General features: G+C 36.0%; 2 protein-coding genes across 8 annotated transcripts in view; one reads left to right on the plus strand and one right to left on the minus strand.

Annotated features, from left to right (window-relative positions):
- Positions 1-6,339, plus strand: part of LOC145662490 (putative pyruvate dehydrogenase E1 component subunit alpha, mitochondrial) — a 138,653-nt gene extending 132,314 nt beyond the window's left edge. For 2 of the 5 annotated variants that reach the window (XM_081728140.1, XM_081728150.1), the window contains one exon: positions 6,018-6,336. In XM_081728140.1, the coding sequence (XP_081584266.1) occupies positions 6,018-6,203 (186 nt within the window). In that variant the 3' untranslated portion in view covers positions 6,204-6,336. Of the gene's footprint in view, positions 1-6,017 lie in introns of all 5 variants that reach the window. The other 3 variants (XM_081728131.1, XM_081728111.1, XM_081728121.1) reach the window with 3 other exon arrangements.
- Positions 6,340-12,512: 6,173 nt separating this feature from the next.
- Positions 12,513-27,392, minus strand: part of LOC145662508 (protein DOP1 homolog) — a 166,371-nt gene continuing 151,491 nt past the window's right edge. For all 3 annotated transcript variants that reach the window (XM_081728179.1, XM_081728162.1, XM_081728170.1), the window contains 3 exons: positions 23,500-23,667; positions 22,557-22,692; positions 12,513-13,262 (listed from right to left, as the gene is read on the minus strand). In XM_081728179.1, coding sequence (XP_081584305.1) covers positions 12,972-13,262; positions 22,557-22,692; positions 23,500-23,667 — 595 coding nt within the window. In that variant the 3' untranslated portion in view covers positions 12,513-12,971. The remainder of the gene's footprint in view (positions 13,263-22,556; positions 22,693-23,499; positions 23,668-27,392) is intronic.

Consider the following 27,392-nt stretch of genomic DNA (forward strand, 5'->3'; position numbering starts at 1 on the left):
TTTAAATATATTGCTATAATGTTATATACTCAGATCATTTCGATAAATTGCGTTTTTTAGTAATTCTGAGTAGAGTGCCAACGCCCTTAAACACATTAAGAGCGTCGATCCTGGGGGGAACGAAAGGGCCCGGACCCCCCAAAGCTCATGTGGCCCCTATTTCATATATGAGTATACAATATTTGATGTAATTTGAGTGCAATTTGTCTTAAAATCTTCATATATATACCTTCTGCATCTGAATGGGCCCCCTCCCCAAATTTACAGAGAAATCGGCGCTCTTGCATACTATAGTAATATTTTCTAGTACTGTATATTTTTATGATTACTCTATATACATTTATAAGTAGCTGTTGTGTCACTGCTTATTAAAATTTTACAATCAAGTAATACTAGAAATCCTATTCTAAAAATACACAAATCACACTTATTTTCTGTAAGTTGGCCACCTGTCTAAGTTGGCCACTTTTCGATGGAACCGATGGTGGCCAACATAGACAGGTTTCACTGTATTTGCCATAAAGACATAATCTCTCAACAATAGTTTCTTACATAAAGTTTTTAAAAATCGGTATTAGTACACAAAGGAATCAAAGGAATGAGGAGCATAGAAGTAAGTAAAAATTAAGAAACTTACCTAAAAATGTTTTTCTACCCGATTTCTTGTGAAATTTTGCCTCAGAAAAGTCCCGTCGTAAGGTCCAGCAAAAAACGGACAAATTGCTGCACTCCACTTCCCTTGATAACGCTTTCCCATTTGAGAAATAACCTGGTGAAAGTGTTCACCATGTTCGTCACTAATGGCATCAAGGTTATCCGGGAAGAATTCATTTTTTTTTCTTTTTCGGATCAACATCTACCCCCAAAACATTTGGGTGTAATTAAATTCCATAAACATATACTGTAGTGCAAAATATAATTTTTTAAAGTTTTCCGCCCAATTAATCCCTTCTACACTACAGATTGACAATTTGTGTAAAAAAAAAAAAAAAAAAAAATCCTCGTTATCATATGACATTGCAATTGGTGATCCTTGTTACGGACTATTCTTTTTATTTACTCATTTACCTAGTTACTTTAACTAAGAATGTATCTACTCGTACAAATCTGCCCAATAACACCGGTCAACAATTTTAAATTTTCTGAAATGAATTTAGTCCCAAATTGTTAAATTGAGCCCCACAAACATGAAATGCACAATTAAATGATAGCGTTAGCTCTTGTTTTCAAGAAACGTCCAATTTCAGTGAGTAACGGGGGTGTTTCCAAGCAATTGTGGAGATCTTTTTATTAAATAGCTACTGCTGCAACACTGTTCATCAGAATATCATGATTGATACGTCATGTTCTGGAGAATGATGTAGAGTTTCAAATGCTATATTGACTATGCCGCTATGACGTATGAGAAAAGAGAAATTTAGGAAAATCGGGAAATTTCTTTGATAAAAATCCCTTTCTTGACGTTTGGAGTTCTCTAGAGAGACTCTGGTTGAAAGCACGAAACACTAATATACCTTAGAAAATACGCTGGGGTATGGGGATTGCTCCTGCCACATACCATTCCGATATCGCATACATTGACGTCATTATTCTTAGTCCTGTTCGCAAGTAAATAAATAAATAATAACGTTTTAAGTATACCAAAATGTAGTAAAGTGTACTAAAATCACACAGATTGTATTTATAATCGTTTTCTTGGTTCCTTAGAAGACAAGGGACGTTCAATGAAGTTAAACATTCCGTTGGTTTGGAGGAAGCCCACCAATCATTTTAGTGACTATTATTTTTCTTTGGTACCACCAATTAGACATGGAAGGCCGTATGCAGAGTCGTTCTGACGTGTGATTAGTGCCATACTAAAGAGTTCGACTAATATGTTTCCTGCAGTAGTCAGGCCTTTAGTATGACGCTAATCATACGTCTAAATGAATCTGCATAAGGTCCATAGTGTCCACAATGAAGAAAGGAGATATATATATATACAATAACCCAATATCTTGTTAGCCATCAGACTGATCCCTCATGGCAAAGATCTTCCTGTACCTAGTCCTCCAAACGAATCTAGTGTGCAAGATGAAGAAGGTGAAGAGAACAGAAATGACATGGAGGCAGCACCTGGGCCCTCATCAAATGATATGGAATTTGTGACACACAGTGCAACACTGAAGGAGAAATACCTCCTTTCACAGACCGAACTTAATTATTTCATTAATTATTTCATTCGAGATCTTGAGCAGCCTAAGAATGAAGTTGAGCTTGCTACCTTAAGACCTATCTAAGACTTTCTGAATGGAACTTATTACAAGATAATGTAAAGTGTTAATATACAGGAATCGTCAAAAGCAGTTTAAGGTTTATTTCACACAGTAGGATGTTCTGGAATTTTGTCTTGATGTAATTGGTTTGATGAACAAATTGCATTTCAAATACAAACCACAGGAGTGAAGACCGTTCATAGACAGCTTGAAGTTTAGTATGAAAACAGTCCTGCTCCACAATTCCAGTTCTCTTTCATCAGCGCCTATTGATTATGCTGTCCATATGAAGAAAACGTATCAAAACATGAAACAAATACTCGATGCAGTTCAGTACAATGTTCATCAATGGCAGTTATGGGAAGACCTAAAAGTCGTCGCAAGTGTGTTAGGGCTGCAATTGAGTTTCAGGAAATATGTTGCTTTTGTGTAAATGGGATAGTCGTAACAAGTCTTCCCATTAGATCAGAAAGACGTATCCTCCAAAAAGGGATTTCCGGCCCGGTGAGAAGAATGTATAACATCCCCCTTTACTTCCTATGAAGAATATCCTTGTGCCTCCGTTACATATCAAACTGGGGTTAATGAAACAGTTTGTAAAGGCATTGGATAAAGATGGTGATGCGTACAAGTACCTCCGGGAATTGTTTTCTGCGTTAAGCGAGAGGCTAAATTAAAGGAGGCGATTTTCGTAGGTCCACAAATTCGTAAACTATTGTATGACGAAACCTTTGATCAAGTCCTTCATGGTGAAGAAAAGGCTGCATGGAATGCTACACAGTGGAACACGGATATCAAGGTAGATGGAACCAATGTTGTAGTCCTAAAATTTTCAGAGGGTATACGCTTCTATGATTGTCATACAAGACATGGAAGGTATTTCTTACTGAACAATGTAAAACGCATGTATTAATTAATTCAATTAAAATATAAAGGATGCATTTATAGTCTAAAAGCATTTCATCAGTTTTTTCTTCATGACACTTCTTAAATCACACTATTAATAACATAAATGGGTGTAGGTATGGAGAAGAAACCAATTCACTCCAAGAAGGAATAGAAAAAATCTTGCTTGGTATGCCAAAAGAAAAAAAAAATGTGTCCAAATTTAACTCTATAAAATCATGGACATTTTTTTTTTTTTTTTCAATTAATAGGTCCTGCATTTCACAAAGTTACGTATCAACATTGGCGTGATATTGAAAATATTCATACCTTAGTTTAAAAATATCGCACAAGTTTGGTACTCTTCAGCAAAGAACAAGGTTTCAAGCAATTGAACTATCACAGCCATCGATCTTCAAGACGCTTGGATATCCTCTCAGAACAAAAATGCACTATTTTGCTTCGATCTATCCCTTCATCCTAAAACTAACAATTTTGTGTTTTGGTTCCTTCCTGTATAATAACATCCTAATAAAGGTAACTAGTACCAACAGTGGCAATGAAAACTTTCGATAAAATATAAGATATGGCATTAACCTTGATAAAGTCTTCTCCGAAAGCTACTTGCGTCCGTTTGCTCAATAAATCTTTTAATTGTCGTCACACTTGTCACTAGAACACTTTTTAAATACCTTAAATATCACTAATAAAAGCACGAAACATAGAAAACTTGAACAAAATAGTTTGAACACCCATCATTAACTTTCTCTGGAATAATAAATTCCTCCTCTGGAGCTATTCATATCTATTAACTCGAACCTACTTCACACTTTTCACATGAAAACTCTTATTAATTAAATAACACTGGTAAAAAAAAAAAAAAAAAAAAAAAAACCCTTCACATTAACAAAATAACTTCACTTTAAAGACCTAATTATTTACCTTCAACACTGTAATTTTCTTCTAGAGATATTTGCACTGGTTTACTTTAAAACACTCGAAAGCGCATTTTTTGATTCTTGACAACAATCGCCACTAGCGTGTTTTGCACAAACTCTTGATTTACTGTCATTTACAGTACGTGTTCAAGGGTTTATGAGCTCTAAAGTCGACGGTACACTCTAATGACTGATTAAGCAGAGGGTATACAGCATGTACCTCCTGTACCCTCGACTACAGCCCTGGAAGGAACGCTGCTTACTGCTGGACATTAACAAGAGATGCCCCACGAAGGAACACAAGAGAGCAAAGCGAAGCCGTTAACCTCAATATAACTCACATGGTGCCGCAAAGCACTTTCATGCAAATATGTTTCATTTTATATTCATAAAACGAACATTTGTAATAGATAGGTATGCCACACGTAAGTATTTCGTTCTGTATTTAATGCTATACAATCGTTTGGTAGTATTTTGTTTACATACTGGATAACTCCAATACAAAGTCCAAGAAAAGACTCTCACGTAAATCAAACACAACGCTGATGCTGCATCGCACTTTCATGTACAGTCATGACCAAAATAATTGTCGCATGTCTATAAATATGTTGTTGTAGGAGTATAATTTGAGAACTATTTCGCCCGGTATTTTTTTTATAATGTTAGTATGTATATAATCGGCAAAGACATGTATGTGCTAAATTTCATGTCAAAACAGCAGTACATAAGAACAATATAACAAAAAAAACTTTTTTGTCCATTTAGCAGTAACATTTTGTTTTACTCATTTTAGTTTTCGTATTTATAATTCTTTTCCTATGAAATTTACCACAAATATACATTTCCCGTATATACACATGAAATACATGCTTTTGTATAAATGGGATAGTCGTAACAAGTCTTCCCATTATATCAGAAAAGCGTATCCTCCAAAAAAGGATTTCCGGCCCGGTATTAAGTACCCTAAATAGTATTAATAGTATTAAAAGTACCCTAAAAAATCATTATAAAATAATATTCCCACAACAAGACACTAATAGATATGCGACAATCATTTTGGACACGACTATACATATTTTTCTGTTTATAGTCATCACACGTGCATTTGTATAGCATGGTATTTAGTTGTGTACTTAGTTCTATACTATCGTAACTCTTGTGCTAGTGAAGAATACGTATATTAACACCAAGAAAAGTCTCTCATGAATGAAACTAAAAGTTGATACCGCATAGCACTTTCTTATAAATATTTTACAATTTATGTTCATAATATATGCATCTGTAAAAGATAAGTTTGTATTGGAACAGAATTATTTAGTAGTAGTATCATACTGATACACTGAAGAAATGTACCAAGGATGTATGAAGGAAATTTGTAATGCATAATATAAAAAATATAAAGTATTGACATCAATTGTACATTACAACAGCTGTTTCTCACAAACAGTAGCTAATAAAATAAATGTGAGGTCAGATTAGTTTTTCTTGTTCCACAATTAGTAAAAATCAACTATTTTGGGAAACATTTAAAAAGTGTTTTTGTTGTCAGGTGTAATTTCTTTCTTCGGAATTTCGTGTAAAATTCAGCAAATCTTTGGACTGTTGTAAGACGTAGTAAATTGCTGTACATAATTAGTTAGATACACATGAAAAGAATTTTATACGTTTTTTAAAATAGAATAATATATTGTCTAGATTCTACGTTCAGTCAGGTACTTCTATTGTATATTATTTGAACCCTACGTATGATTTGATTTTAGTTGTACATATTTGGATGTTTATCTTCCTTATTTTTAATTAGATTTTAACGCCTGAAGTGGCTATTTGCCTGCCTATTCTCAAGGTTTTTAAGAGTCGGAATATCCTGTTTCTACCAATAATTTATTATATAATAATTGCAATTATGCATAATATAACTGTTGAATATTTGTTTGAACAGAAAATCCAGGATGAGACGAAGAAAGCGGTAGATGAAGCAGTTAAACAAGCGAAAGAAGACAAATCTCCTCCTTTGGAAGAACTTTCGTACAACATACACGCTAAACCTGTTCCTTGGGTTCGAGGCCATGTCCCTTGGATTCACCTGGAGGAAAAATTGACAGGCCCTGCACTCAATCTCAAATAAGCAGCGATAACGCTATTTCACAAAAATGCTTCATTAAAAAAAAACTGTAAATAGTGAGAAATGTAACTAAAAAAATACATTATTTAATAAAAAGAATTATTTACTAAATAAATGCATTCCTACTGTTGACGCTTCTTTTCTTATGTTTCGTAATTGCTACATGTTGAAAACATATAGTGAAACAACGAAAACACGGAATTGAGATTTACGAGGAGCATTCAGGTAGTGACACTTCCAATTTTTTTTTTCTCAGGGCTCGTAAAATATAGAAACGTGCTGTTTATTTTAAAATACGTGAGCACTCGTTGTCAGTGCGTGACGGAGATACTAAGACTAGATGCCATTTTATTAGTGCTTTTAGGCCTAAAGGAAATAGAAACGATAAAATTATAAAGGATGTTAAAACGATACTTGGTATATATGCTAATATGTATGAAAACTGGACGCGGGATATAAAGCTTACGTGTTCGCAATTAATTCCAGAGTTTGTTCTGTAACAGGATATGGCCCAGCATTTTTATCCTTCGGAAGATATTTCAGACATCCGTTATATAAGCCTCAAGAAGAGAACAGGAAAGGGGAAGCTAAGCAGGAAAGTTCTGAGTACGTATAGGCACGGAGTTGTGTCCTATGAGTTTTAGCCAACCAACTACCTCCTAATTTAGAGTTTTAAACTTAGAAATAAATGTTTAATCTCCTATTTAGCTCATCATCTTTTGTTCGATTTTCTTTGATATGAACTTACCTAGACAAGTTACGAACTTATAACTTATTCGGACGTATATATGATTTCAGGACGATGGTGTTTAGCAATTCTTATATGAATCTTGATAGAAAGTTAAATGGACTGATTCTTGGGGACAAATTAAAGATACGTAAGATAGATAGAAGACAGAAATATCAAAAATATTTAAGAATAACCACAATACGTGTGGAAGTTTTAAATTTTTCTTTAAACCACAACTATTCCACGTTTTACGGAATGTAAGAACCAGATCTCGTGTTGACCATACGTAACTTCAGTGTATTCTCTTTTCATAAATCACTAATGCGTTTGGAGGGTACAATTTAGGAAATCTGTAAGTCACATATCTACAGTTTTCAGAAAATTACGAACTTCAAAGTGATTTTAAAGAGCCCGACTTTAAGAATTCATTCAAGTTCAGTTCAATACCTTTATTATAGTACACTATGTTCCAGAGCATACATCCCGGAATTTTTAAAAGTGAATTACGACACTGTTTCACTGGATCCTTCATTTTTTGAACGACATACTTGATGAACCATTTTCTACAACAGAAGATAGGCATGGGTGATTATCTCAAATAATCTGATTCAAGTTTGAACAAATACGAGGGTAATTCAATAAGTAACTAATATTTTTCTGTTTCAAGTTGGCTCTACGACATTGTGTGATCACCAGACGTTACGTGCTACTGTTGACTTCGCCTGTGATAGGTTGCAGCTTTATCACCTCAGTCCGCTTTGTGCTATTGTGAAGTAAAGATAGCCGTGCCTAGTGTTGTAAAATTTCTGGAAATTTTGAACCCGTTGGTAAAAAAAACGTTTTTTTTTTTGTTTGTTTGTTTGTTTCTTTCCGGAAAAATTGGGAAATAACAAAAATCTTTGTATCAGGTTAATTTTACTAGTAATGAAATAGTTTTTCCTCAAATGCGTGAAAGTTATTAGTTGAGAAACTTCAATATTGCGACTATTTAAAAAAGAAGCAATCTAAAATAAAACTGTTGTAATTATTCTTTTGAAAATTAATAGTCGGCACCCATTTCCTTTATATGCTTCTTTAGTCGTTTATTCGTGGTTGTGCATTAATTACAGGACTCTAACAGCTGCATATATATCTACCATCATGAAGCGTTTCTGTTGCAACAAATAGAGTTCTTGAATGAAACTGAGTTCTTAATGTGCTCTTTGATCTGGTGAAATTTTGTTAATTTTAACCAAATTACTTCTTAAAAGAGACAATAGTATGTAAATTTCACTAATACTCATACACTAAAACATATAATTACTACAGTATTATTTAACATTCTAATATGGACTTTTATATAAACTTTATGCATAATATTTTGTATGTAAACAAATACCTGTTTTCTATTGTGACAAAGTATATAAAAATAAAAGTTACTATATTTGTACAACTTTTGAACCACCAGACCGATCTCGAAAAATTTTTCAACATAGATGGATTTGGGCCTAGGATGGTTTTTATCATTTCACTTTGAAGGTGCAACTTGGAGGAAGGAAGAGGGAATACATATTGAAAATGACCGACATTAGTGTCGAATCCATAGTTTTCGAGGTTGCTAAGATTAACAGTGACTCTTCCGATGCCGCTTAAATCCACATTCAGCACTACAAATTGTGGGAAGGATATATATATATATATATGATGGAAAATGATCGATATTAGTGTCAAATCCTTAGTTTTCGGGGCCGCTGAGATGAACAGTTACACTTTCGATGTCCTTTAAATCTAAATTCAAGCCCGCAAGTTTAGGGAGGAAAAGATGAATAACAATGATTGAAAATGGTTGATATTAGTGTCAAATCCATAATTTTCGGGGTAGCTGAGATGAACAGTGACTCTTTCGATGCTGTTTAAATCCAAATTCATCCCCGCAAATTGGGGAAAAGGGAAATGTATATATATAAATGATGGAAAATGACCGATATTAGTGTCGAATCCATAGTTTTTGGGGTCACTGAGATGAAGAGTAACTTCTGACGCAGTTTAAATACAAATTCGGCGCCGTAAATTGGGGGCGTGGGTTCGATGCTGTCTAAATCCAAATTCATCCCCGCAAATTGGAGAAGGGGATATATATATGATCGAAAATGACAGATATTAGTGTTGAATTCATACTGTTTGGGGTCGCTGAGATGAACATTGACACTTCCGATGCCGTTTAAATCCAAATTCAGCGCTCTAACATCATTGAGGGCGAAAGATTGATATATATAAAAATGATCAAAAATGACCGTTATTAGTGTCGAATCCATAGTTTTTGGAGTCGCTGAGATGAGCAGCAACACTTCCGATGCCGTTTAAATTCAAATTCAACGTTGCAGCTTGGGAGAGGGAGAAGAAAAAAAATGATCGAAAATAGCCGATTTAGGATTTAGATTTCTGGGCTTTCGGCATCTAAGGCCATTTAGGCCTTCACGTTTTTTGAGGGATGACGTCCCTCGGCGAGCACACAATCCGGGGAAGGGAAGAAAGAATGGGGGAAGGAAGGAAGCGGCCTGGGACCTATGTTAGGTACCACACCGGCATTTGCCTGGTGTGAATGAGGAAAACCCAGGAAAACTCATTCAGGGTGACTGATCTGAAATTCGACCGAGTGCCCCGAAAATGGCCAATATTAGTGTCGAATCCATAGATTTCGGGGTCGCTGAGACGAACAGTGACACTTCCGACTCCGTTTAAATCCAAATTCAGCCAACATCAATACTCCTAAAGGAGGAGGGTAACGTAAAAATAATTGAAAATGACTGATACTAGTGTCAAATTTATAGTTTTTGGGGTACTAGTACATTATTGACAGTTTTGGTGCCCTTTATGTTCAACATAAAACGTATTCTCCCCGTGCGAAGAACGCTTGTTTTGCTAGTATTTATTAATAACGAACGAAAGTTTCACATGTTAAAATTTTTAATATATTTCTCGCTGCTCAAGTTTACACTTATGCGGTGTATATGTATGTGTAAATAAGATAATCTCTCCTTCTGAGTTGTTCTAAAAATATATAAATAGTTAACTGGGATTTTTACCAGAAATGAGAAAACTAAAAAGTAAACTTAAAACCTGTTGATTTAAGTACTTTTCCTGCTAGCTAAATACATTGTATATATGCTGCAGACACGTTACAGTTAATAAGATTAACATTAGGCGAAGAAATAATTTTTAAATTGTATTTGTGGTTTTTGCCGATATTTCCTTTTTTTTTTTTTTTTTTTTTAATGGGTTCAAAGTTTCCGCAAATTTTACACACAAGTAAGATACGTATGTCCATAAAATATATATTTCATTTTAACATACCGGTATTAATGATTCTGGCTCCGTTATTTTAACTCTTCCCTCTCATAAAGCGGGAACTTCATAAGATTACTTAAGATAATTTAAATGCATCTATCTTAATTAATTTTATTTTAGTATCTTTTGTAGCCATAACTCCATTCTATCATGGTGTTAACATTAAAGAGAGGTGCACATACATTTGTTGACACAAATTTTCCCTATTCTAATACAAGAAACAAACACTCAATAATCTTAACTGAAAACTAGTAAATATAAAATATTTTTCATTTTAAAAGCATAACGAAGTAAAATATTCGAAAATTTCAATTTTTTCCAATTTTTCCGTTTTTTTCCAAGCTCGGGAAAAAAACTGTAAAAAACTGTTTTTTTACCCAAAATTTCCGGTTTTTTCCAGGCCTTCACAACACTAGCCGTGCCATTCTCTATGTGCACCAAAGAACAACAATGTTCTGTCATCCGTTTTTTGTGGTATGAAGGTGTACCCGGAGTGGAAATTCATAGAGAACTTTCAGCACAATAGAGGGACAATGTGTTATCCCGGTGAAGTGTTTGCCAGTAGATTGGACAATTCAAAAGTGGTCCAACGAGAGTGAAAGATGAGGAAAGAGCAGGGCGTCCAGCTACAACAACAACTGATGACATTATTGAACGAGTCCGTACCTTGATTCTGAATAACGGACGAGTGACTGTTGAAGAAGTGGCAACCCATATGCAGATTAGTCATGGTTCATGCATAACAGGTTCAACTTTCAGAAAGTCTGTATGAGAGAGGTTTCTGAAAAAATTAGATGAAGAGCACAAGCGAAGCCATATGAGAATCTGTTAGCACCTTCTGGACCGTTATGCTAACGAGCATTTCTCAGGCGAATATTCACTGAAGATGGAACGTGGATTCATCACTTTGAACCAGAAAGCAACGCCAGAGCATAGAATGGAAGCACCCAGGATCTCCCGGCAAGAAGAAACTCAAGAGTCAACATTCTGCAAGGAAAGTGATGCTCACAGTGTCTTCGGACTCACAAGGGCTAATCCTGTAACATTACCTGGAAAAAGGGTCAACAATACACAGTAAAATGTACAGTGATATGCTGGTAAGCAAGTGGAAGCCTGCAATTCGTAATAAACGCAAAGTTCAATTGTCGGAAAGCATTCTTGTATTGCATGACAATGTGCGTCCACATACTGTCGCTCACACTACTCAAACTCTTCAGATGTTGCGTTTCGAGGTGTTGGAGCATCCTGCATACAGTCGCGATCTCGCCCAGTCGGATTACCATCTGTTCGGTCCACTTAAGAAGCTCTCAGAGGCCGTCGAACTCCGATCAACAGGTAAAGGAAGCGGTTGAGTCGTGGCTTGCTGCGCCACAAAAACCTTTTTTGAAGTTTGTGGAACGGTGAACCAGGTGCATTGAAAAGTAGGGTAACTATGTTGAGAAATTATATGAATAAAAAAATTGTAATTTTGTGGTAATCTATATATTAAAATGCTAGGGTTGTATGTTCGTGGTCAAGAAAAGTTTATATGTTTGTGGTTAATCCTTTCGACAATGAGATTTCGAAAACCAGAAACGTGCCGTTTTGCTGGTTGATTCCAAATTTCATTAAATTTACCAGTTTTTCATTCAAATTTTCAAAAAAAAAAAAGTCTTTATTTTTCTATTTCTCATTTTAGATGTCGTTGTGACTCTATTAGTTTAAATATTGCCACTAGGACGTTAAGGTTGATATCCTTGTGAAGGACAACCAGTAGAAGAGCTACGTATAGCGGGTTGATGGACATTTCAGGCGCTTTGCTTTAATCGGAATGACAAAACCTATTGCAAGCTGGCAATTCGAAGGCCTATGGACCCACAATGAGGCGTACTCGGATATAGAATAAGAAAAAAATATTTGCATTTGGTATCATATATCACTTATCCAAGTTTGCCACAAATTCACCCCAACATTCTATATATTAAAATACTGCCCTTATATGTTTGTCTATAGCAATTCACTCCCTTTGAGTCTTCATGTCCTTTACTTGTGGCCGTAAAGGGATCTGCACAGATATAGTGAGAAGTGGAAAGGAGATTCACGCTCATATTAGAACTGTGCACTGTATAAATAGCGCACGTTCAGCTAGTAAACAATAAAAAATGATTGCAGATACTTACTGACTTACCCTCGTAATAACTTTTAAATTACACTTAGTACTCATTACGGAAAAATAGTTTCACTTGAAAGGACAGAAAGGAAAACACATGAATACGTATGTGTGAAATATATATATATTAGTATATACAGCAGCATGTACAATAACAACACAATGAATTTCATGTCAAAATAAAAATCTGATATTCTTTACCAAATAAAACAGAATGCTCCGCGATTATTATTTTTATACATACCCAGACTTAAAATATACACAAAAAAGTACAATATAAAACATAGGGTTTTCCGGCACTTGACAATACTTTAAGCACACTATGTATGACAAAATATATTTTTTTATCCTGGTCAACATTCACTATAAAGTTCTCTATTTCGTGACTAGACTTAACAGTAAGGAACAATCTTTCACAGGTGGATCACAGTACTAATTGTATTCATATATGTGTATACATGATGGTGCAAACGTTAAAAGGTGGCTTTTTAACAGAAATATATACGTGTGTATATACACACCTGATCCTCTAGTTATCCGTTATTACTATTCAGTTTGCTAAAATTTACCGTGAAGGCATTGGCTCTAAGAAATCCTTTTCTATCACTGATTCTATATCTTGCATTATATCATTCATTCCCCTCGGGGTCTCAGTGTTCACTTTCTGTGCTGTACATGCTCTTGTGCTCACAGAATCCTGATGTAGAAGTGCTGGTTGACTCTGGGCATGTAGTCGTGAAAAGGACTGACTTAATGTAATGAAGAACGGATGCAATTCCTGAAGAGATTTAATGGAATTCATTGTTAACAGAAGCTTGCCTGGACTGTGTGGAAGGGGAGCTACTGGCGTCTGAACCTGGAAAGTATCACCAGAAAATGTGTCATATAAATACGAAAAAACACTTACACAATATAAAATACATAGAAAGTCTACGAGACTAGTTTCTTCAGGTAGTATTTACACCTAATGATGCTTAATAGGATTTGGGAAAAATATTTTAGTTTCATTTTAAGGCATGCCTAGATAGAATCATTATGAGAGTTCGGAAAGTAAATATACACTTATGCAAACATGATTATACGAGGCGCGTTCGAAAAGTAACTTTCGATTGGTCACTGTGCGTGAAATAGTGAGAGTTGCGCTACCATCCTTGCACAGACGTGCAAGGTAGATCAATTTGCATCCACCTGTGGTAGAGTGATGGTTGTCTGATCACTAGTTCCACTTTTGTAGCGTCTCAAAATGTGTGCTGCAATAGAAAACACCGCAAAGTGCGAGGTGCGAGCTGTTATATGTTTTTTTACAGCAAAACAATATTCGGCAGCAGCTATTTGTCGGGAACTTTGTGTCGTGTATGGACCAAGTGTGATAAGTGAAGTTGTTGTTCGTGAATGGGTTCGTTCATTTAAAAGTGGACGAACAAACACTCATGACGAAGAAAGGAGTGGCAGGCCATCACGAGTCACTGATGAACTCGTTCAGAAAATTTGCGGAAAAGTTCGTGAAAATAGACGTTTCACAATCTTAGAGCTTTCCGATAAATTTCCATTAATTTCCGCAAATCTCAGCGCTCTGGTGGTGATGAGGAGCTGAAAGATGCGGTCACAGGCTGGCTCAAGGCACAGGCGAGAGATTTTTCAGGCAAGATCTATTATTTTCCAGACATAATTCCTTCCTCCAAAGAATGAATTAATGGAAAGCTCTTCAGAATATCCACCCACTGTCTTTTGTGTGTGTGTGTGTGTGTGTGTGTGTGTGTGTGTGTGTGTGTGTGTGTGTGTGTGTGTGTGTGTGTGTGTGTGTGTGTGTGTGTGTGTGTGTGTGTGTGTGTGTGTGTGTGTGTGTGTGTGTGTGTGTGTGTGTGTGTGTGTGTGTGTGTGTGTGTGTGTGTGTGTGTGTGTGTGTGTGTGTGTGTGTGTGTGTGTGTGTGTGTGTGTGTGTGTGTGTGTGTGTGTGTGTGTGTGTGTGTGTGTGTGTGTGTGTGTGTGTGTGTGTGTGTGTGTGTGTGTGTGTGTGTGTAAATACACAATTAACAAGATTTAAATCTTTGATAGCTCTCTTTCATTATAATAAAATACAGTACCACACTTACGATTGCAGTCTACAATAATAATTTCTGTTATGGGACTGCACACTAAACAAATTACTACTGCAGGTTTCCTTAGTTCTATATCTTAGAGATGCTTTCAAGGTCTCAATTTCATGTTCCAAATTTTTGCATTCAATCGAAGTCTCTATTGAAAGTTTTGCTTCATTTTTGTTCTAAAATGCTAATCTGATCGGCTGTGTGTTTATTTTCCTTTTTCTTTGATTCGTTTGCAGTGGTTTTTGTCCTTTTCTTTGCATGGCTTCTTCATAACATGCATATGATCCAAGTACGTACTGAAGCATTTTTGTCTATATAAATACCAAGAGGCCCTCCAGTACATTGTAAAGTACCATGAACAGCTCGTAAACTCACCAAAGATTCTTCATGCATATTTTCCACCAGCACGTCATTGTTAACTGTGAAATCCTTCTCAACGGAAGTATTTCCATGGGAAAGGACAAGTAACATTATAATTATGTCCCACAAGTCAACGAATTCCCAATTATCAAGTAGACTGCAATAAAAGACATTTAACCTATCTGTGTATACATTAAATGATTCGAATTCCTTCTTCTCTTTTATTACTGGAACACATAATTTGGAAAATTGATATTTTACTTTTTCAGCTTTGGCAGCTACAACTATATTTTTGTTATGGAGTTACTCAAGAACATTATACATCTTCCCTTCGCTTATACTTCGATTAGTACAAATTTTACTTAGAATAAGATATGACAGATTTCGCACTGTTTTGTGTTTTAATGGGCATTTTTCAATATATTTTTTTTTAAATTAATGTCATCAGTATACAAAATTCCCTGACATTTCCAGGTTTTCCCTGACACAAATCAATTTCCCTGACATTTCCAGGTCGCTGGCAAGCCTGTTTTTATGATAATGGAATTTCTAAGCTAGTGCAGATACACGGTTTGATAAGTGTTTTAATGTTTATGGAAACTGTGTTGAGAACTAGAGCAAAGAAGTAGTTTTCAGATGTATATAATAAATTATTCTTATTTACTTTGATGTTTCTTTTTTAACGAATCGGAAGTTACTTTCTGAACGGCCTTTGTTGGTTGAGCGACTGCGTTCTCTAAGCTACGTGTAACATTTTCTGCTCGATGAAGCAAAACTGTACGACATATTAGCTACTATGCAACGCAGTCTCAGCAAGTCCATGCGAAAATTAGTCCAGTAGACGAACATAGGTGTTGCAACTGCATACAAGGTAGTTCGTAAGAGACTCCCTCTCATCCCATACAAAGTAAATGCAGTTCAAAAGTTACTGGTCACAGACTGTAGAAAGCGAATTTAATACTGTGAATAGTTTCAACGGTTTCTGTCGGAAAATTCTAAGATATTTCGGACTATGTTCTCTATACTAATAAGACCATTTATCAGGATATGTGTACGCACAGAACTCACGTTTATGGTCTGCCAACAACCCACATGCTGTAATAAAATTTCTTTACATGACCAGAAGATTTGAATGGAGATTACAATATGCAGAAGAAAAATAGTCAGCTCACTATTCTTCGCAGACCCAATACATTGAAATTATTAACCAGTTCATGAAAGAATTAACAGATGACGAAATTAATAATGCTTTGTTGCAACAAGACGGCACAATCGCGCATACAACCAGGCAGTTCATGAAGTTACTACAAAAGGTTTTCGGAAATCGAATTATTTCTAAGGGCTTGTGACCACCTCGTTCTCCAGACTTGCCACAAGGGATTTTCACCTCTGAGATTATGCAAATCTAGGAAAGTGGGCGTCTACGAGAAAGAGAACAAGCAACTTGTGCAGATATGTCAGGATGTTTACAGCAATTATTTTCAACAACTGGTGAAAAGGTAAGTCAAAGTTTCGTATTGTACCAACAAATGACAGGTGTATAGTTACTTTCAAACCCAGTATATATTAATAATGCTGACACGTACTCTTCGTAAGATGAACATACTGCAGTTACACGAAAGGTATTTGAAAAATTCTCTGAATGACTCAAACCCGGCGGCAGCAGCACTAAGTCGAAACCGATTAAGTTATCGAAGTGCCATCATACAAACACGTGTGTTTTCTTGAAAATCTTTAAGTTTAACGTCCCACAGTTATGCCGGTTAGGCTAAAGGAAACGGTGATAATGAGAAATGAGTGAAATGGTGGAATGAAGAAAGTGGGAGGAGGACAACCCCGAGAAAACCCACGAGCACGGTGTTTGTCCACCATAAAATCCACACGGCGCGAGCTGGGATCGAACCAGGGACTCCAAGCAAGGGAGGTGAACGCTCTACCACTGAGCCCCCGCGTTTTCTTGTTTTGCTTAGTTAAGTGCAGCAGTAGTTATGGCTAATAACTGCAGTACTGGCGCGAGCGCGCGCGTGTGTGTGTGCGTGTGTATGTATATATAGCCCATAATGTCAACATAAATTCACGTTGACGTGAAAAACACTTTACTCTGACTGTTATTTTCAATTGTCTCCAGGAGTGATCGTGGTAGCCTGAGAATGACTTTCACAGTGCAGAATCAAAACCTGCCACCACATCAGCAATTATTGGGAAAAACAAAATCACTATTTGATATCACAGGATTTCAGGATTATAATGTCTGAAATGAGGCTTTGGCATTTCAGGTGATCGAACATTTCACATTTTAAGGGAAATTACACAAACAAACAAACAAAAAGAAAGTCTGAAAGATGGTGCCAGATTACTGACACTTTATCAAAAACTAATAATAATTTCACATCTGAACAAAAAGTTTACTCCATTTTCACAGAAATTCAACTGTTTTATCATCGATTCGTGACAACTATAATGGATCATAGGTGCAATATTTAACACACGAACCAACGTAAACACTTCAGTTCTTCATATCTACAGAGAGAATGTGTATCAGGGGATCAGCTGTTTCGGAAGCAAATATATCCAGTGACTGACTCTCTTCCACTGGTACAGGCATGACGAGGAATATAACCTTTCCAAATAACTACAAGGAAAGATATATGAGAAAAGGACAGATACATCAAGGAAGAAAGCCATCACTAGAGAGGTTAAGTATGAAGAAAAAATATGAAAATATGAAAATTCATAGTCCAAAATGTGAAAAATGTGAAATTTTTAAAGATGTATGTCTAAATTACCTTCTGTTTATATGTCACGTACTCACTGACCTTTTTAAAATATATTATGCGTAGGTTTACGCCATTTCTTTCAATAATAAAAACTTTGGAAAAGTAATTTCTAAAGGCCAAAGAAATGAAAACAACAACACCTGTTTCATCAAAAACTAAAGCAGCAAAGTGTGTGTGTGGTCCTTGCCTGCAATCACACATTTTTGCCATCATTGAGCCAACAATTAGACTGCATAGCGAAATAAGTATGGAGTCTATGATGTGAAGAATGCATGTTGAACTTCGCCTGATTATCAAGGAAAGTCTTCCCTCCCAAGAGGTGCTCGGAATGCCAGAAAAGATGTAATCAATGAGAGAAACGTCAGGAGAATATGATGGATAGAGAAGGATTTCATACTGCAATTCATGGAGAGTCAGCAACGTTCCTTGAGCGATATTTGTCCGTGCACTGTCATGCAACACGTCATAATATCTTTTGACAATCTCTGGATGCTTGCATGCAATGTTCTGTGCATTTCATCGTGTTCAGCACTGTAACGATACGCAGTGATGTTTGCGCTTTGACGGAGAAAGACACTGTGAATGAATCCGAACATAAATAACCCTATAATCATCAATAATAATCATCAATAACCATATAGGGCTTCTGGAAACTGTCCTGGACTTTGATCAACCATTGTCCTGACCATTCATGATAGTCGTAGCAGATTCATTTTTCATCAAGGGGGCTGTGGTGACTCAGTGGTAGAGCGTTCCCCTCTGGTGCATTGGGTCCTTGGTTCGATCCCAGCCCGCGCCAACTGAGACTTGTGGTGGACAAACACTGTGTACATGGGTTTTCTCGGGGTTCTGAAGTTTCCTCCCAGTTTCTTTATTTCATCCTTTCACTCATTTCTCACCATCACCGTCTCCTTTAGCCTAGCCAGCATAACAGTGTGACGTAAAACTTAAAAGATTTCATTTCATTTCACTTCACTTTTTCAATTTTTTATCAAAACTGACAATCCGATTGAGGAAACTTTCCAGTTTATTCCTTACATTCAGAGAACTGCACACCTCCACACAGCAATTCTTGTTGGCAGTTGTCAACTCCTATTGCACCCAAAAGTTCAATTTTTTCACCTCACAGACTGCACGGAGGCACCGAACGACAGTGGCACGGTGTATGCCTAACTCACTTGCAATGGCACGAACAATTCTCTGAAGATCACTTCCACGATGTTCCTGAGAAGTTCGTAGAAACATGATATTGGTCGGTGTCCACGGTTCTCATTCTGCAACGTTGTCACCGGAACGAAAGTTGACAAACTGCAAATGGTAAGTTCATTCGCCATTCCTGGTGCAAGCGCAATGTTAATGTTTTGCTGTGCAGAATGTTCATGCCCGCCCAGAATCGCCGAAGTTCCAAGTCGTAAAAAGAAAGAAAAAAAAATCTCGCAATTCTGTGTTGAACGTGGTGCATTTTCATACGACCTTGTTCAATAACTCACTGTTCCCTGATTGTCTGGGTACCCCAGCCTCTTTGCTGGACGTGTACACCGTTTGTGATGTTAGAAGCGTGTTTTTGTCCACTTATGGGTTGAATTGCTAAGGTGAGTCGCACCATTCGTCAAAGATCAGAAACCCTACTTCAACAACTATCCTTACGTGTCCCTTCTCGCAAAACCCGGAATACCCACATATTCCATCTTGCATGCCCTAGGTTGATAATTATACAGAGGTATCTTTTTTACAGAATACCGAACTATTATAATAATCTAACTAGTGAGGTGGACATTTTTTCGAACTACCCGGCGTTTTTCACAGCAATAAAACGCATGCTGGCTAAATAATATTACTTGTGGACTCTGTTGATATTGCTGATGTTATTATTGTTATGATTTAATTTTATTTATTTTTTTTTTTTTTTTCCTTTTTCTGCTTGTTAACATTTCCCTGTGTAAAATGCCAAAATTAGCTGTATGTGAGAATTTGTTCAATAAATAAAGAGAAAATTTCATTCGCATCAACCAAACAGAAGAAAAGTGTCTTATGCAACCCTCTAATTAAGAGACATTTTTACATTTCGTGCAACCCTATAATAAACGACATTTTCACGTTTTTAAAATTATAACACAACATGAATTCTGGCTAACCAAGGACTGAAGATGCCACAAATGAATGCACGCTAAAATTTGTAACAAGTTATACATATGCATGTACTACACACAACAATGTATACAATATTTATAACGCTAAATTAATATGTTCTGCACAGACAAATACTCTACATATTCGATTACTCAAACGTATAAAAGATTATCTTCTTTGAAATTCTCGATAATATAATTACTTTCGCCGACTCTGAGATGAAAGAATTACTGACATTAACTTCGTGACAATAATTGAATGCTTATTTCCAATAATTTCATTCAAACATACAACTAAAACCGAATCTTTAATACAAAAATAACTATTAATACTACTTCTACAGATTAAAAGTGTAACACCAGTTAGTATAGGTGTTGTTAACAGTGGCTGAAAAATGCACTGACGAGATGGAAATTAAATTGACGCGACTTTTTATCTTTAAAAGTGCTATCATCCCTGACATGATCGGCAAGTTGTCGTTCTCTTTTGCAATGGGAAGCAGAGGGACGGAGGGTATGTAGAAGAGGTGTTGTGATTGCCTACTATCGACTTACGTAGAATAAATAATACCTATCGACTTACGTAGAATAAGTAATACTATCTTTAAGCCTAATGTAAATGAAAAATCACACATTTTAGTTATGTTTTTATTGAAATATGTGCGTAAGATTGCTATTCCGTCTGTTGTAAAGCACTTGAATTCAGACATTCAGTTGCAGAGTTTAGCTTTATCTTTAGGCATGTTTAAATGTATTTAAACCTTTTCAAATCCAAAATCAACAAGCAACACACGCCGCACTACACGCACTAAACCACTACGTATGGAATCCACTCAACTTAAGTTTATATAACAATAATTTTAGGAAGAATGGAAGTACAGGTGACCAACTGGACTGAAAACTGCGTTAGCTGAAAACTGAGCCTCAAGACAAATTTTTATCACCACACTATTCTGGTAAAATAATAATAATAATAATAAAAATCTTCCCACATGAGGGAAAGTGAGCCTACTTTGAAGCTGATGCAAGGTCACTAGGTTCAAAGAAGTTAGAAATTCAGTTTTGTAATACGAAATACTCGTATATATAAAATACGAAGATTTTTACTAAATATGATTTTTTTGTCAAAATATGAAATATGGAAATTAACAACACGCTATTTCGATTCTACATCCCATGAAACAAAGATTCTTCATCCCATTCCCCTGCGAGGCATGCTTTAAAATACGAAATTTCATATTTTGCTTCTCTCTAGTCATCACCGATTAAGATACGAAGGTAGTTCGATATTATACATATAAAGGGTGGAAGGCAACAAGACCGAAAAACTTCGGGAGGTAATTCTATAGCTGAAAAAAAGGGAAAAAGGAAAAAGTTTCAATAAACATAGATCCAACGCGGCGGCGTTTTCAAGCAGCAGCTGTGCGACGTTTCGCCGGCCTCCTCCTTCTAAGTGCAATATCTGCCGAACAAATAGAGATATTGACGTCAGGTCAAAAGAATGTAAAGAAAGTCATACCCCACCGAAATGATGGCGAAAACAGAAAGGAGAAGAGCGAACTGCATACGGGGACTCCCCAAAGGTAGTGGGCTTCGTAATTCTAAACTCTATACTGTCCTGTACTTCAATTTTTCTTTTCTTTTCCCCTTACTTTATCTTCTTCTTGACTGATGAAGCCTTTAGCGAAAACGCTTAAACTGTACTGATTTTAGTATGTATAATTGTATTCTCACTATTTGCGGGTAATTCATTTTGTATACCGTTTTTCCACTGACTAGAGTACAGATCTGCTACTACACGATATTCTCGATTTGATACACACGTAACTCACGGAACGAAATTCGGAAACTTAAAATTGGTATCAATAGTGAAAAATTCAAAACATTGTGATGCAGTACTTCATATGTGGTTGAGTTGCTGTTAGGGGGCGATAGGGAAGAAAGTCGTTACAATCGAAGAAAGAAGAAGGTTCTATACCCTGGATTTTCACTAGTTTAACATCTATCCCTGTATTTTGGCCAATAAACGGTGAATTAAGTTCTGAATCAGATGACAAAAGCTACATCTATCACACAATTACAGTGAAATTCAGATTTCGAAGGGCAAAATCAGTGACCGTCTTTATCATATGTCTATGTAAGTTGTCTCGGAGGTCTCTCGTCTCTCCCATTCTCATTTCATCATTTCATAATCATTACTTTTATTAATCATCTGTCTCTTTTAACCTACAGGGCATACCAGTGGGACGTAAAACTTCAAGATGTAATTGTTCTCTATCATTTTATTGTATGAGAAAGTTCTAAATATATATATATCACTGCTTTACGGATCGCACAAAAAAGCACTTTTTTTAAATTAGTTCTATTCTAATCTTTTCTGTTAAGAGATTAAAGCTTTTCTGAAAAATAAAAAAATAAATAAATGATACCCATAAAAAGAGTCACAATAAATTGTTAGGTTACAAATTCAATAGATAATTTTCAGGAGTGTCAAAATATTACATTACTTTTAAAAATAAACAACTTGTGCTACACAAATAAAACTTCGAGAAAAGCCTACAGTTGAGGAAATATACGAATATTATTTTCTTGTTATAATACTGAATGTAGAACAGTAAGGTAAAATACTTCGTCAACTGGAGTTCTTTGCTTCGGAGTTCGAACAGCCTGAATACGGATTCGCATAAAGCTAAAATATAAGCTGTTAAGTTAAATTTAAATATTTCTACAACTGCTTATGGTAAGAAAGCAAGTAAAGTGAATAGTTTCTCAGATGATTAATATTTATTATAGTTACCTTTTTATCCATTAGTTTGGCTAATCTGGTAACATGTGGTACAAAATCTGGTGCCCGCGGCTGACTCTCCTCTTCCGGTACTGAAGCATCATTTGACAATGACGACTCTGTATCACCAACAAAGGCCCAGCGATACCTTCGAAAACAAAAGTACAAATGATAAGATTTAAAATCGGATAAATGAAGACGGACGATAACATTTATTTACTTTTGGTGAGTCAAAGAAAAAATGCAAATTTGACATATACAAAGAAAGCTACGCAACTCTACAGACATACCTTCAGTCAAAGACCTTAAACATGAAAATGCCTCACTATAATCTTCAGTGGTTACCTCCTTTTAGATCTATTTGTGGTTATGGACCGGCTTGTGTGTCGTTTCCTCTATCTCTTAACAATAAAGTTGTTTTGCCATTTCATGCAAAAGTATTTTCTTAACCATCTGAACTGGTTAAACTTAATTTTCTGCAGTCCTGTTCTGTATCTCTGCTAGCGCAAAGGACACTTGATTTGACCGCAGTTCCACGTGTTTTGAACTTTATCGAAATTTTCAGTTACAGAATTTATAGTTACAGGAAATTATATACACAAATAGAGAATTGTATGTACGTTCAGAAATAAATGTTTACTTTGAATAATGTTTATTTGTTTTATTTTTATTGCATAAAACAGATTTTACTTTATTTAAAAGAAATCAAAATGCACCAATTATTCAAAACTGAAAACTGATCAGTCACTGCATCCTTACAAGAAAGCACGCTCAGATTATAGTCAAAATTCAATGATAAGATTGTAACAGATTTGCTTCTTATTAGTAAACACACATTTGCAAAACAGATATGACACATTGTTTTTAGAAACATGTACCCAAAGATTTCAAAAAATTCAAGTTTAAATTGAGCACTCACGAAATAAGAAATGGTACCTAAAATCAAAGTACTTACATTTGGAACTGTGGCAACCTATGTGCAGGTAACAGAAGTGCTAGATCAAGCAGCTTGCATGTTGCAAGTTGAAGCTGCAGCCATGCTGGGTGTCCATGTGCATGGAGACCATTGTTAGTGTTAACAACCCAAGATGAATCAAGAGCAGACAGTAGTCGAATATGAGAACTGCATTAGAAATACGATTAATAAATATTACTTATACAATTATTTTGAAAATAACTTTTTCAGAATTCAACACACACTATAACTACAACAAAATTACTCTCATAATTACAATTAATTACATCGAAATCAAAGAAACAATAATTCTGCAAGCAATAAATACAATCAGTATTTTAATTACCAAGGTTAAGTTTTCTGTTAAAAAAAATACTTAACTTTTGTGTGGTCCAATAACTTCTGTATGTATTCGCGAAACTGTTTTTACGACATACTGACCTAATGAAACAAATATATGACTTCAAATACATGATATAACAGGTTGAAAAAGAATAGTAAATATTTGTAATTAGAGGATTTAGGGTTTAGATTTCTGGGCTTTCGGCATCTATGGCCATTTAGCCCGTCACGTATGAGGGATGACGTCCCTCGGCGACCACACTATTAGGAAAAAGGGAAGGAAGAAAGCAGCCTGGAACCTATACGTTAATATCACCCAGGAATTTGCTTGGCGTGAATGAGGAAAACGCCCGAAAACCTCATTCAGCATGGCTGGCCTGAAAAAGCTTTTTACACTTTTTCGACCAAGTACCCTCACTGGGAATCGAACCCGGATTTGTAATTAGAGTCTAGTAAACTGTTTTATGTATTGAAGTAACATAATACAACACCAAACACATAAAACTACGCTTTGGCATTACAGCTTGTAATATGTTGTCAAGGGGTACGTCTGCGTGGGGTTCCTAGTTCGATCCAGGCTCGTGTTAAGTGGTTTTTGTGGTGGACAAACATTGTGTTCGTGGGTTTTTCTCGAGATTCTTTCAGTCCCATCCCTATCTTCATTCCGCCATTTTGTTTATTATAATCATCACCGTCTACCTTAGCTTTGAATCATAATTATGGAACGTTGAACTAAAACAAAAAAAAACTTGATCAGCTAAACTGCAGTTATTTCTGACTTTCTAGTCTGGATTCGCTATATTCACTTAAACCCTTCAACTATCTTACGCTGTTAAATGAAGTTTCCTCATAAGAAATCGAACCATACATACCAAAGGTACGCGTGCAACCACAGAAATAATTTCACTAACAAGGGAAGTACTTGGGCTCGAACGGGTGAATACGCATAGAAAGCAAAGCATGCGTAATGTTAGCACCCCGGAAGCACACAGTTATATCCGTTTTTCTGCAAGACGCTGTAAACGTCAGCAAGAGCAGGGCAAAGTATAGCACTTGCCATAAATACAGAGCGGCTATACTGTCTGACCCTGGGTCATTTTCTGCCAGAAATGGGTTGGGTGAATGGAAAAATAGGCAAACATATATTCCACTATTTTTAGAGGCACACATTTTGAGTGAAAAAGTTGTGTCCCAGGGTCACCCGAAGGGTCTCAGACAGGGTTCTACCAAAATTTTCAAATGGTAAGGGGGGATAAAGTAGTATATCATTGAAAACGTATTTGAAAAGAAACAAGATGAAGCAAATCCCGAGTCTCTACGCTCGCTCTGTGCAAAATGATAGACAAAAAAAAAATGTCAACACAGTTGTCATGAAAGAGTTTATGACCACCATTTGTATAGGGCGCGCATATAGACTTGGGACTTATTGCAGATTCTTTCTTTTCACAATACCTTTCAAACGATATAATACTTCACCTACCTTACCATTTGAAAGTTGTGAGGTGGACCCTTCCTGGTTCCCTACGAAGGCCCCTGGGGTAATAGGTTTTCTTTTAACATGTGTGCCCCCAAAAATAATGGGATACGTTTGCGCCAATGTTTCCACTCACTGAAACGTTTCCGCAAAAATGGCCCGGAGTCAGAATTTATAGACGCCCTGTCGGCACGGCACGTGCTCTTGCGGACCTTTACACTAGCTTGTAGAAAAACGGACATTACTGTTTTCTTCACGGGTGCTAATAGTATACATGCTTTCATATTTGTGTGTATTTGCCCATCCAGAAAAGTACGTGAGCTCGACCGAAAAAATACGCATAGAAATAAGAGTATGAATTGTGTTAGTACCCCTAAAGCGATAGGTGATGTCAGTTTGTCTGCAAGATGGTGCAAATTTGTACCAATGGATGGCGTTATATAGTGACAGTGAGAGCCCACCGCATGTCTACCGCTATAATACTTCCAACAGTGAAGCTGCAAACGCTAGTTCTACGCATGAGGAAAGGTTGAATATGTAGTGAGACGTGAAATGAAGCGGAGAGTGGTCAATCCAATGAATGTAGTGCGATTGGTTGAAGTGAAAGTGCGACGCAAGGTACGTCATTAGGAAGTAATTCGTCTGGAAGATAAGATATTTGCATGTTTTCTAGAAGAAATAATGATGCAAAAATATGGAAATCAGTTAGAAACCGAAAGTCTCCGAACGTTAGTGCGCAGTGATGAAGATTGTAAAGAGAATGAAGGGGAAGAAGTGAGAACATGTCCTGCAAGAGACAATGAAAGTAGCCAAAGTGAATACGAATCGTCGACAATGTGATCACACAGTTTACTGGTGCCACACTAGAGAATATATTCGAGGATAATCATTTGCGTGGATTCAACTCATATAAAATACTCCTGCAACGATACCCGAAAATGAAGACAAAAAGCAATATTAATGCTTGTTGCAATACGCGTATGTAGCAAAGAAACGGCAAAACACGATTATGTTCAAAGGAAATCGTACACTACAGTTAAAGACAATCAAGCAGGATACCATAGCAGAGTTTGATGAAGCGCGAGCTATGGGAGCTAACGATCTGTAATTATGACACGTGCTCTACTTTGCCCTGCTCTTGCGTGCGTTAACAGCATCTTGCAGAAAAACGGACATCACTGTTTGCATCAAGACTACTAACATTACACATGCTTTCCTTTTGGTGCGCATTTACGTTCGAGCCCAAGTACTTTCCTTGTAAGAATAATTTAGGAGTAATTCCTATACTGTTACATACGCCTATCCTTTAAAAAAATTTAAAATTAAAAAAATTCAAAAAACTTGAAAAACAAAACTAAAATATTACCCTGGTCAATCGTTCGAGATATTGTCCAGTTTATTACCTTGAGCAAAAGAAATCTTTCCGGTTCTATCGATTATATGGTGAGCATGTTACTCCAAATTCCATTTGAATCGCTTTTTAATAGATATATTCTAATTTAGATTGTATAAAAAAATCATGAAAGCCACTGCCTGTGTAGATATTAATCAGTATATACAAAATTATACAGAAAACCAATATTTTTTGTGCTACTGTAAGATAGAGGCCCAAGTACGATGCGCGGTCCAGTATTCCTTTCTGAATATTAGTATATTCACATAAAACTTAAAGTGTATTATTTTATACTTCATACAATATTTAGCTTTTATTTTCTTCTAGGATTATGTTTTGATTTGGATTAAGTATTAGCGTTAAAGCTAAATCCGAATAAATGAAAATTCGTAAGAGGAAATGGTTGTTCGTGAGAATTAATCAGAATATTCCAGTCATTCGAAAGTTAGGAAGTTACAGCACACAAAGAAATGAATTTAAGAACATTCTCTGTAGCTTTCTGACTTAGGTTATGTAGATTTCATTGAAAGAAGTTCAAGCTGCTACCCTGAAAAATAACTTGTCAAAAAGTCTGTAATTGAAATTTACAATCCCCAAATAATACTTTTAACCCGTTATACTTTATTTCTAAGGAAAGTAGAATTTTAATTTTCGGGAATTTTTAAAGTCTGAATGAAAACTCAA

Source organism: Thermobia domestica, chromosome 1, assembly GCF_964235325.1.
Source record: "Thermobia domestica chromosome 1, izTheDome1.hap1.1, whole genome shotgun sequence".
In the NCBI taxonomy this organism is placed as follows: Eukaryota; Metazoa; Arthropoda; class Insecta; order Zygentoma; family Lepismatidae; genus Thermobia; species Thermobia domestica.